Source organism: Polistes canadensis, unplaced genomic scaffold, assembly GCF_001313835.1.
Source record: "Polistes canadensis isolate GaletaPanama2010 unplaced genomic scaffold, ASM131383v1 scaffold_63, whole genome shotgun sequence".
Lineage (NCBI taxonomy): Eukaryota > Metazoa > Arthropoda > Insecta > Hymenoptera > Vespidae > Polistes > Polistes canadensis.
Window position 1 is genome coordinate 519,650 of NW_014569610.1, and position 12,101 is coordinate 531,750.

At 32.0% G+C, this 12,101-nt stretch overlaps 1 protein-coding gene across 5 annotated transcripts in view; it reads right to left on the reverse strand.

Annotated features, from left to right (window-relative positions):
• Positions 1-3,811: 3,811 nt before the first annotated feature.
• The window catches only part of LOC106786025 (sodium/potassium/calcium exchanger Nckx30C), a 38,057-nt gene continuing 29,767 nt past the window's right edge, over positions 3,812-12,101 (reverse strand). For all 5 annotated transcript variants that reach the window (XM_014746976.1, XM_014746978.1, XM_014746977.1 and 2 more), the window contains 3 exons: positions 10,839-10,974; positions 8,509-8,761; positions 3,812-7,037 (listed from right to left, as the gene is read on the reverse strand). In XM_014746976.1, the coding sequence (XP_014602462.1) occupies positions 6,797-7,037; positions 8,509-8,761; positions 10,839-10,974 (630 nt within the window). In that variant the 3' untranslated portion in view covers positions 3,812-6,796. The remainder of the gene's footprint in view (positions 7,038-8,508; positions 8,762-10,838; positions 10,975-12,101) is intronic.

Below are 12,101 nucleotides of genomic sequence, written 5' to 3' on the forward strand. Positions count from 1 at the left end.
TTCGCGTTTCTCTATTTTATTGTTAGTTGCAACATTGTTTTTTTTTCTAAAAGGGGCCCCTATATATATATGTATATATATATATATATATATATTGAAATACGTGCCGATAATTATGGCAATGGAGAGTACGAAGTTAAAAAGTTGGAAAAAAAGAAATTGATTTTACGACTTTTTCTATGAGGTGTAAATAATTGTAATAATGTACATGTAAATCATAAAATCAATTTTTTCTTTCTTTTAATTTTTGACTTATCGTTAATCTACTGTCATAATTATGTACCGGCACATACGTTGTGATACATGTATCGATTTTTAAATTAAATATAATACATGCTCCAATGTAATAATTATAATTTGGCATCGACAAATTAGAAACAATCGGCATCGATGCAGAAAAGAAAAAAACGAAAAATACGTGTCCCAACGTTTCGTAATAAAGGAGTAAAATTAGACACATTCATTTTGTACAATTTTATACTGATCACTATAATTTTTGATATGGTTAATTGCAAGTATGACTAAAAAATTGGTCGTTTGGATTAAAACTAGTTTAATAGTTATACAATTTTTTTTTCTATTCAAAATCAATGATCACGAAATAAAAATTATATATTACACAGTATTTCTTTTTTTTTTTTTCTTTTTTCCGTAACATATAACAAACTGAAAAGAATTGGTAATACGATTGGTAAACTGAAATTGGTAAAGGTTTTCATTAAATCTAAAAGTGTCGATCTATAAATCGCTGCACATTTAAACATGTATAAAGGTCTTCACAGTAATTGATTTTTTTTTGTTTAGATTTCTCGATACACGTTGCAACGTCTGTAATTCGGCATTAGAATCAATCAGCATCGATGCAAGAAAACAATGACCTTTTTCAACATTTTTATCATTCCATCAATTTTCGTATATATAATGGTTGGAATAAAATAAATCCTATTATTTGCAATACAATTTTATAATGATTATTATAATTCTTCTTGTATGATTGATTGCACGATCAACAAACTTTCGCTTAAAATTATTTAAATACTTATACAATTTTTCTATTTAAAATAAATCCTCAATGATTTTCAAAAACAAGGATACTTTTTTAACGTTGTCGATGATCATTTCTCGCCACATTTTTCAAAGTGTATAGGAGCCTTAACGATCTTTAAAATTTTTCAAGATTTTTTTGTTTATTTTAACCTTACCAATGATAAGGGAGAGAAAGAGACGGGCAGAGAGAGAGAGAGAGAGAGAGAGAGAGAGAGAGAGAGAGAAAAAGAGAGAAAGAAAGAGAAAAAGAAAGAAAGAGAGAGAGGAAGAGAAAAGAAAGAAAGAAAGAAAGAAAGAAAGATGATCTCTTCCGTCTCTTTTCCTCTCATTTGCAAACACGAAAACAATATTTGTAAATGAAAATTATCATCAACACGACGTTAGAATTAATTATACAATTTGATCGATATTTCGGGAAGATCGTATTGCGTTTCTTTCGCTACTTAATTTTACTTTTTAAATTTTTTGCATCTTTTTTCTTTCGGTTCACACGTTATTAAGATAATAACATATGTATCGTAATTTCTACGTAATAACTTATTTATTAAACATCGTTTTTTATCTCCCTTTTTCTCAATATTTTTCTCTTCAATTTGTAATACCAATAATTTTCATATATTTATATAGAACAATTTCTCTTTTTTTTTGTTTTCTAAAACACGACGTTTTGGTAACTAGTAACTATCTTTCTTTTTTATTTTTCTTTTTTTTTTCTTTTTGGAAATGTCTTTTAAAAAACAAGGCCGGCCGGAAAAATTGTTATCGTAAAAGCGTAATTAATTAGATCATTCACTCTCTCTCTCTCTCTCTCTCTCTCTCTCTTTTTTTTTTTCTTTCTTTCTCATACACATACATATACGTCTACGTCCATTCTTTACGTTTCTCTTTCCGACTTTGAACAAACTCGTCAATTAGTAATCTTGAAAAATTGTTCGTCAACAAATCTCTTCGTCGATATGAAAGTAAGAAATAGGCTCTAACTAGATTTGTCAAACCTCTTTCTTCTTCCGTTTCTTATCTTTATCTCTTATTCGTCCAATGTTAACGATTTAAGCTCTTCTCTCGCGTTATAATGCAAGTAAATAATAAAAAATAATAAAAAAATCTCTTGAACGAGAGAGAACGCACGAATACACGAGAAGTATTCTTCTCTTTCTCTTTCTCTTTCTTCTATAAGGCGAGCTAAAATGAAAAGCATTAACACAAATCGAAATAACATTTCAAAGAATATATATATATATATATATATATATATATATATATATATATAATAGAAAAAATATGCCGAAGAGATGAATTAGATTGGATTAACACAAGCCTTAACATCGTTGAATAATTTTCTTATTTCGCTAATCGATCGGTAGAAGGAGGGAGGAGGGGGTGAAATATGCAAGAAAAAATACATTTTTGTATGTATGTAGGTGTTGGCGCGTTTTCTCCTCGTTTAAAAGATCTCTCTTTTTTTTTCTTTTTTAAACCAACCCCTCCCTAAGTCCCATCCTTCGAAAAACATTAGTTTTTTGGTTTAAATAACCGCGCGATCATCGTCATCTCGGCTTCGAAAAATGGTCTATGTATTTTCAAGTATTTACTTATACTTACATTTTCGCTAGCCTAATGTCTCTCCCTATCTTGTTGAACGTCGATATTTAACTATCTCACGATCTCATTTTGTTCGCAATTAATTAGAATAATCTCTCATCATCGTCATCATCCTCCTCCTCGGATTTCTGCTGTTTTAATCGAATAAAAAGCTAGGCCGCTTTTAGGCGCTGACACTACCGAATACATATTTTATGGTTTTCTTTATTCTCAAATCTGTGCGTGTTAAATGTATGTATATATATTTGGGTATGTATTTATACATGTAATATAAGTGTAGTCGTATGTTCTTTCTTCTTTTCTTTCTGCTGTTATTGGTATGCATTATTTTAATATAACGTATATATATATTTTTGTTTTCTCACTTAATACTTAATAATTAGTATAGTCGAGATCACCTTATTAATTATAGTAATCCTATGATGTTTAAAATTTCATATTTTTTTTTCTTTTAAACATTTTATACAATACGAATTTCTGTATTCTTTTTTACCGTTTCCCCTTTCTCTTTCCCTATCTCTATTTCTTTCTCTCTCTCTCTCTCTCTCTTTCTTTCTCTTTGGTACACGTAATAACGATATAATAATAGTAATAATAGTACTTCTGCTATGTCTCTAAAAGGTATATCCCCCTTTCTTTCTTCTTCTTCTCTCATTTCAAGGTGTCACAGTACTTGACATCGTAAATTGTGAAAGAATTCAGATAAAGAATGAGTCTATTTTGAACGCGTATTTATCGGATTCGTTGAGATTTACGATTATGTTCCTTGTATCTACCGTGAGTAACCTTACGCGTTGTAAAATACCATATTTCTCTTCGCGTGGGTCCCCAATTTATTTTGTTTACTTTTAATTATTATTAACTTTGTAGAAAAAAAGTTCGTTTCCGTCTCTCTCTCTCTCTCTCTCTTTCTCTCTCTAGAACTATCGACCCCTTCTTTTTCTTTGCTTTCGAATCCGATCGATACTCGGCCATCTTGAAATGCGCTTTGTAAGAAAATCGTCGTACGAGAATTTAATTGATCGATGACTTTTATTCGCGTAAATTTTTTTATTCTTTCATTCATTCATATACACACGTGAAAGTGCATTAAAACAAGCGGTACAAGAGTGTTGAAATCTAAAGTGTTTTTTTTTCTTTATGTAGGTTTTCATTTTTTTTCTTTTTTCCTTTTTCTTTTCTTTACAATTCTCGTACAACGCGTTTCGATCGCTAGAAGTTGAGAATTCCAATATTAATAGCTCGGCGCCATCTTGAGCGAATTGATGGCAGGCCAGTTTGGCTTGTCCGTATTTAACCTCTTAGGAATTGTTCTTTGGTATAATATTAATCAAATTTAATAAAAAACAGAACCGTTCTTTTTTAGAATTTCTCATTAGAAATTGTCCGATCTTTTCGATCTTTCCTATCGATCGGATCAACGATAGAGAAATATCAATACGATTTATTAATAAATAATTAATCAGAGTATATATGTTATACCATGCGGTTCGAAAATTGAATAATACACATACGCGTACATTTTATTTAATATAAAATATAATTATCAATAAATAGAGGGGGATGGAGCGATTAAAAAATTAGATAACAATATATATGTATAAATATGTAACTTCTCTTATCACAAAGATCATGTAATTTGTCTTTACAACTACAAAGATATTTTCGAACCTCGGTATTACATACATACACAAACGTATCTTTTTTAATTTCGACTGTTATGCAATTGCCCTACGATCGATCGCATTTTCTTAGAACGTTCATCGACCCTCTCCTTCATTTCGAAGGAAAAAAAAACGTTCCGTCGACGTTTCTTTTATATCTACACACGTACGTATTCGTGTATGTGTAAGTGTATGTATAATATGTGCGTATCATTCGGACTAATATTTAACCCTCTAAAACCTTATTAAATGAAAAAAAAAGAAAGTAAAATTAAATCGTCCCAAATAATTTGTTCTTTTTCCCGATTACACATTTTACATGCATAAAATATTATTTATTTTATTTTATTATGGGAAAAGAGATAGTCATGGATTCAATATAACTCGTTAAAATAATATCAAATAAAACACATATTGATTGCATATCAAAATTATTAAAAAAAAGGAAGTAACTTTTGGGACGACTCCAGTAGTCCAGTTTGGTTGATCCAAAAAAGTTAGATGTTGAATTTGAAAAGTTGAAGTTAGAGTAAAAGTAATGGAAATAGAGGATTTAAATTCAAAGTCCCTATTATTTATTATAGTCCTCGTAGACCCTATAGGCTAATTCGAAGACGATCGTTTAATCTATCTATCTCTCTCTTTCTTTCTTTTCAATTTGAAAAGTAAGAGTACGCGAATCTTGCTTTGCTGATCGATCGAAGAAACATTCGGATAGAAAACGGTTCCGTGAGCACGACAGAGAGTATAAAGTTTCTACTCTAGCCACTAGAGACGCAAAAATTTGTTTAGAGAGAAAGCAGCAAGGCGAACGAGTGGTCAGAATACTCCTTGACCACAATAAGCGTTCTAAAAGATCATTTAATTTTTTTCCCACCTTATAGATAGTTTTTTTCTCTCTTCCAATATATTTCCTGTCTCTTTCTCTTTCTCTTTCCCTTTCCTTTTTGTCCCCCCCTTCAACATTTTATATTTTCCTTTTCACAAACACAAGAGGTATCAACACCATTTTAATAATGTTCTTGTTATGGCTCTCTTTTCCTAATGGATACTAATGATAGACGTAACAAATTTGAAATTTATGAAGAATCGAAATTTTAGATCAGAAAATTAGAGAGAGAGAGAGAAAGTGTGAAAAAGAAAATGGGAGAGAGAAAGAAAGAAAGAGAGCTCTGGTCGTAACAATAATTTCCAGTATAGTTCTATTTGTTTCTCTAAAGATAAAAGATATATAGTTATATATATACGTAAGTGAGATAGATTAGATTTAGAATATATAAATCGATTCATTGGTATTCAAGTATTTAACGTCGAGAGAAGCTGCACGCTAAATTAAAAATTATGAACTTTCATAATTTTAATAATAACAATAATAATAATAATAATAATAATAATAATAATAATAATAGTAATAATAATAATCATAGTAATAACAACAATAGAAAGGTAGGCTCACCTTTCTTTCATTAAGTGATTCGCGTCTGTTCGAAAATTGGCGTATCGATAGATGGATTAGTTATCTCGCGAGTGATATAACGTATCTTAATTAATATATTCATTATTTATTAGCAATTTTGGATTAACTGTCCTATATAGTTATCTCTCTCTCTCTTTCCCTTATTTCTGCTATTTTTAATCATCATCAAACGTGATATCATTTATATAACTGTATATAATTTAACAAATAAATATTATTTTTCCCCTCTCTTTCTTTATTTTCTTCCTTTCTTTTCTTTCTTTCTTTACAAGATAACATATGAAGCAAGCAAGAGAGGAACACGATTCCTTGGTTTTCTCGGTAATATCTTTTTGTCTTTTTATCTTTTTTTCTTTGTTCCTTCCATACTTTGTAATCCTTGGCACGATCGGCTGACACGCTCTCGCCAGGCCTCTCAACGAACGAACGAACGAACGAACGAACGAATGATAGCTCGTGCTTTTGAGCCATCGTGAATCTTTTTAAGATCAGATGAGTATTTCGTTTCAGGTATTTCAAGGTTTATACAATATGTACATCTTCGACTATAAAGAAGAAAGATTTTTTCTTCTTCTTACGTGGGTGTTGACTGACTGTCTGTGGCGATGCTTGACTGTATTGATGCTAGTGGTAGTGGTGTTGTAGTAGTAGTAGTAGAATAGTGGTGTACTAATGGTGGTGGTAGTAGTAGCGGTGGTGGTGGTGGTGTGGTCGATGGTGACGATGTCGTGGAAAGGCTCCCTTCTCCCCCCTCCTCCTTTTCCTTTTTCATGAAATCGATAGAACGCACAAATCCTCAGCTCGAGGAAGAGATCGTCGATTCCTTCGACGAGGATGCTCTTGTTGTTCCTTCACGCTGTTCTTGCTGATGATAATAACGATAATGATAACCATAATGATCATGATGATGATGATTATTATGATGATGATGATACTTTTGGTGCCATTTTGCAATGACGAACACGAGACAATATTGTTCAGGAGCATTTAGCTCTTGTTTTCGTTCCTAAACCGGACAGACGAGAATCTCGTACTCGAACATGAGCGAGACAGCGACGAAGGCGAAGTAGAGGAGGAACATCGTGGAGCCGAGACCCTTGTTCATTTTCCACTTGAAACAGGCGATGCTTATAATCACGAATAGTAGCATGCAGAACAGAATCGCTATGCTGCACACCATACCCACCGAGTTCACCTCCACTGGCTTCCCATAGATCAAGCCGTAGAGGAGCCACGGTACCGGAAGCCTGTTAACAGTTTTGTTTAAAAGAAAATCACTGCGATAATAAATACATACATGTATATGTGTGTGTGTGTGTGTGTTTATATCGAAGATGTATTCTTGTTAATTTGTTATCGCGAAAATATGTTGTTTAATCATTTGAAATTCATTTCTCAAATTGAAAGCATCCTTGTGTAATTTATAAATAATGTGATCAGTGCAGAAGCTAGGAGAGAATTGCAAGTTGTAGATAAAATATTTCATTTTTATCCTCTTTTTTGATTTTTTCCTTCCTTCTATTCTTCTGACCTCGTCGTGAAACTGATAGATCGATCAATATCAAGGACATTATTCGAGTGATTTTTTTGCAAGCGTTTTCTCCTACAAAATGAGATTCTCTACTTCGAAAGAGAACGTTCTGTACAAATAGAAGGAACTAGAGCTTCGTTCGTTTCCGATTCAGGCATTTTGCCAACTGGCAGATACCGAAATAGATTGTACAAAATGATCGCAATCGATCGATCGACCGTTGATCGGATTCTATCCTTTCATCGTTCCTCCAATGAAAAATCGACTGCCAGAACTGTTCCGTCTTCGGTCGAACGTAAAATTTCATTTTCAAAGATTCCTAATCAATTGTTCGGAAATGGACAATATATGTAAGATTACATCAAAATAATCTCAACTATATATATATACGTGCATATTTATTTGATAATTAAATTTAATAAATTATTATATATATATGTATATACAGGATGTCCCAGTTTCTTTTTCGCATTATCTTATCAACAGAATAATAATTCACGAATTCTTTGCGTATTCATTTGCGCGAGTAGAAATTTATTGGCGTGATATAATCGAGGCCAAAAAATTCATCTACCACGAGCTCTTATAGTGAGAGGGAAAATTTGATCTGCGGATTTGAGAGAGAGAAATATTCTTAGCGGTTCAAGGTGGGAAATGAATAACGTACGGCATAGTATTCGTGGTATTTTGATCGATCAACGATATAATAATACGAGAAACGAATGGCGAACGCGATTACTGACGGATAACGAGAATACCACGATAGGTCGACCATCGTGACCGCCGAATCCGTTTCTCCTCTACTGACCGCCAACTTCATTCCAATTTGAATTAGGTTGACCTCCTCGGGAAGCTTTTTGTTTAAATTAAAAATCACTAACCTATATTATCTTTCTATTTAGCTATACTTGATCTCTTCTTATTAAACCTGTGTACTCGAGATTTTACTCTTTATTTGCTTAAACAATGCGTTTTGAGACATCCTGCATATTTATAATTATCGAAAAAGATCGAATAATGATAAATGAAAATAAATTTATTTAACTGTGTCCGCGCGACTGTGCAATGATTTTCATGGATGATCCGGTTTACATGTGATCATAATTATTGATGAAAAGTTAGAATGAGAGATAGGAATGAATAAATAAAGATTAAGATTATGAAAGTATGATAATGAATTTGCTTACCCAACAGTGACGTCAAAGATGTTACTACCGACAGAGCTCGATACTGCCATATCACCGAATCCCTTTCGTGCGACGATGACACTTGTGATGAGATCGGGAATACTGGTACCGGCAGCCAGGAACGTCAGACCCATTACTTCCGGTGGTATACCAACGGTATCACCAGCAACGTTTGCCCACCAGACCATCAGGTACGAGTATCCAGCTATCCACACGATCGATCCGATGAATGTTACCGCGAAGAATTTTTTTCCTGAAATCCAAAGAAAATCCTCCTTACTACGTTGGCATTAACATTATTCAGACCTAACGACTACAATAATTTCTTCAATGAAACATTCGCCTCGATGGTTACTTTTTCATTCCGAAAGAACCTTACACAATGTGAATTTAGGTAAAGTAAGTGGTTTCCGATGATGCGCATTTCGTGACACGAGTAAATGACGATCGGTTATTGGAACGATCGAAAAAAACTAATCGCACTTGAGGACTCCTAATCTTTCAGTAATCTAATCCGATCCCTCGTTCCAATTCTCCTTCTCCTTCGAATTCTCGTTTGTCAATTCCCTCTATCCTTTTTCTCTCGTTTGTTCACTTTATCAAATTCGTTTTATTGACATCATAAAAGAGAAAGTCATTCATCGATTATTTTTCTATCTCTAAAAATTCCATTTGAAATTTGCACTTTTTTTACTTTTCTTTCACTCTCTCTCAATCTCTCTTATGTTAGATATACTTGCGGAGAAAATATCTAAAATTTGATCTGCTTTTTATCGATCGATAAAGAAACGCTTTAAAGAAGATTGAAAAGAGCTTGAAAGGTATATATAATCCTATATACGGAGTGTCCCAAAAGTATTAATTTAAACACATACAATTATAATATTTAGTTTTTAATCCCAAGATGAAATGTTTCTATTTATAGACCTACAATGCTGTAATTGCAAATATTGACCGAACAAAATTTATAATTTTTTAATTGTCTGTGTGTAATGCATATATGGTAATTATATATTTAAAGTATGCATCTGCTTGTTTAAATAAGTATGGGTTTATTATATTTATGTGTGTGTAGGTGGGTGGATGATATACAATATATATGTATATATATACTATATAGGTATGGTGGGACGTGATTCATTGGACGATTGAATAGACACACACAATACGTCGATCAGGACAACAATCAGGCGCCGATTCGAAATTAGCGCGTCAATATCATCTTTCGTCGCAAGCATTGTGTCACTTCGAAATATTGTGGCCATTAATAGATGCCAGATAATGCATCGTTTCTCTTCTCCATTCGTGATTGATGTGTGTAATTTTCCAAATACGAGAGTTGAATTTATATTTCAAAATTAACCCCGTATAATGCTTCATTTCAAAAACTCATTTGTATGGATTATATATTTTTCATTTTAAAAAAAATTAATTATTTATTCATCTTCTTCAAAAAGTTAATCTATATACTTATGTTAATTTGATTGGTAATGATATAATTATAATAAAATTAATATATCAATATCAGTAAAGGTAGTATTATAGAATAATTATAGTATAACTTATAAGAGTTCAGAATTATAAGTTAATTTAAAAGATCAATTACTCTTGTTCGATACTTTTAAAACTTGTACTCAATCTTCTACTTTTATAATCTGAAAAAAAAATGAACATAAAAAATCTTGATCAAGAGTAATTGGTATTTACAAGCAGACAATTAATATAGGTTTTAGTATAATCTTCGCATATAATTTGTTTAAACACGAACATTAAGGGATTATATCATTTATCATCAATGAATGATACTTTCATTTTTTTGCATTACAAGTTTTTAACATTTTATTTCGAAAAAGGAGGAGTAGTTTGTTAAATATGAATATTAAAAAAAATTGAAGGCTCTTCATTATCTCTCTCTCTCCCTCTCTCTCCTTCTCTCTATCTTTTCTTCGCATTTTTTCTCGTGTAAAACCACCCCATCTCGATATTACTCACGACATACTCTCTCTTCGTCCCTTCAGCAGCAGATCGCAACAATTTGCCATAGCGAGCGTAATAAAGGACGTTACCCACGTGCACTCTACTTAATCGAGTCTTTATTCGATTATTTCGAAGCTCCTACTCGTATCTTACATTATTATTATTATTATTATTATTATTATTATTTCTATCGATGTATTATTATCGATATTATATTTGTAGTTAACATATCGTTACATTATAATCTTTTATGAACAATTTCTAAAATCGTTGTGAAATGTTCGAAATAAATTATTCAACATTTAAAAAATAATGTTCTCTCTAAAACTCTAATGATAAAAAAAAAATAATACCTCTGGGCGTTCGTGTGTCTGGTAGAGTTAACCATAGAGGAAAGAGAATCGGTGCTACTAATATATAAGTTATCCTCTTCTTAAAATTACTAGGCCAGGCCATATCCAAGGCTTCTGGAGGCTCATCCTCTTCGCCCTGAAACAACGCGTAAGAAAAAGAAACATATTAATCTAAATTAACAAACTCTGAATAAGATATTACGTATAATTTTTTCCTATCTTTTTCTTACTGCCAAAACATTTTGTTCTTATCCCCATCATTCTGTAATATTTCAATCAGATTTGGTCTTTAACGTGTGACATCTACAAAGACATGATACAATCGTCAGTCAGCAAACTTTTATCATTGAGAGTAACGTATACATATTCTTTCTCTCTCCTTTACTTTATCCTGTTCTTTTTAAAAGAATAAGAGAGAGAGAGAGAGAGAGAGAGAGAGAGAGAGAGAGAGAGAGAGAGAGAGAAAGCAAAAGAAGGCATCATGAAGTGTATTGTTAGAAAACACAATAAACTTGACGCTAGGGATAAGCTTCGAAAAACTGCAATCCGTGGCGTAGGCACAAAGAAAGCCCTTATTCATCCTTGGATAAACCAACTACAATAGCTTCTGTGACTCTGCTTGAATTCTCACAACTACCCTTGTTGTTTTTAAGTAAATGGTTTATTAACAAGATACTGAGATTGAGATTGATATTCTACTTTACAATGATTTTATCATACTCGATGTTTCATAAACAATATATCGAACCAAGCACAAATAGAATTATTGTAAATCTATTCTAATATATATTGATAACTCTCTCTCAGTTTTTCTTTTTTTCATTCGATAATATTTGAAATTAATGACACATTTAAAATTAAACAAATAAATTCTGTTTATTTTCTATGCTTGTAAAAATGTTCATTTTCTCTTTTTTTTTGTTTTGTTAGAATTAATGTAATTTAGGGCAATAAAAATGTACATACATATATATATCTTGTTAAAGAGAGTAAAGTGTGTTGAAATTGCGAGATGTTTCTAGATGTGTCGAGAAAGAGAAAGAGAAGGAGAAGGGGGGAGAGAGAGAGAGAGAAATATTTTAGTGGTGAACACGTGTACTCATTAAAGCGACCAAAATTGTTACATTTCTCTGCACTTAGTACCTTATAACACGAGGAGCGGCAATTACCCACGAAGAGGCGTCGTTCGAAGGAACATAACGATGTGTACTGGATATGCACGTGTTTTCGCATTCAAATTCATACAAAAATGATTTTTCTAGA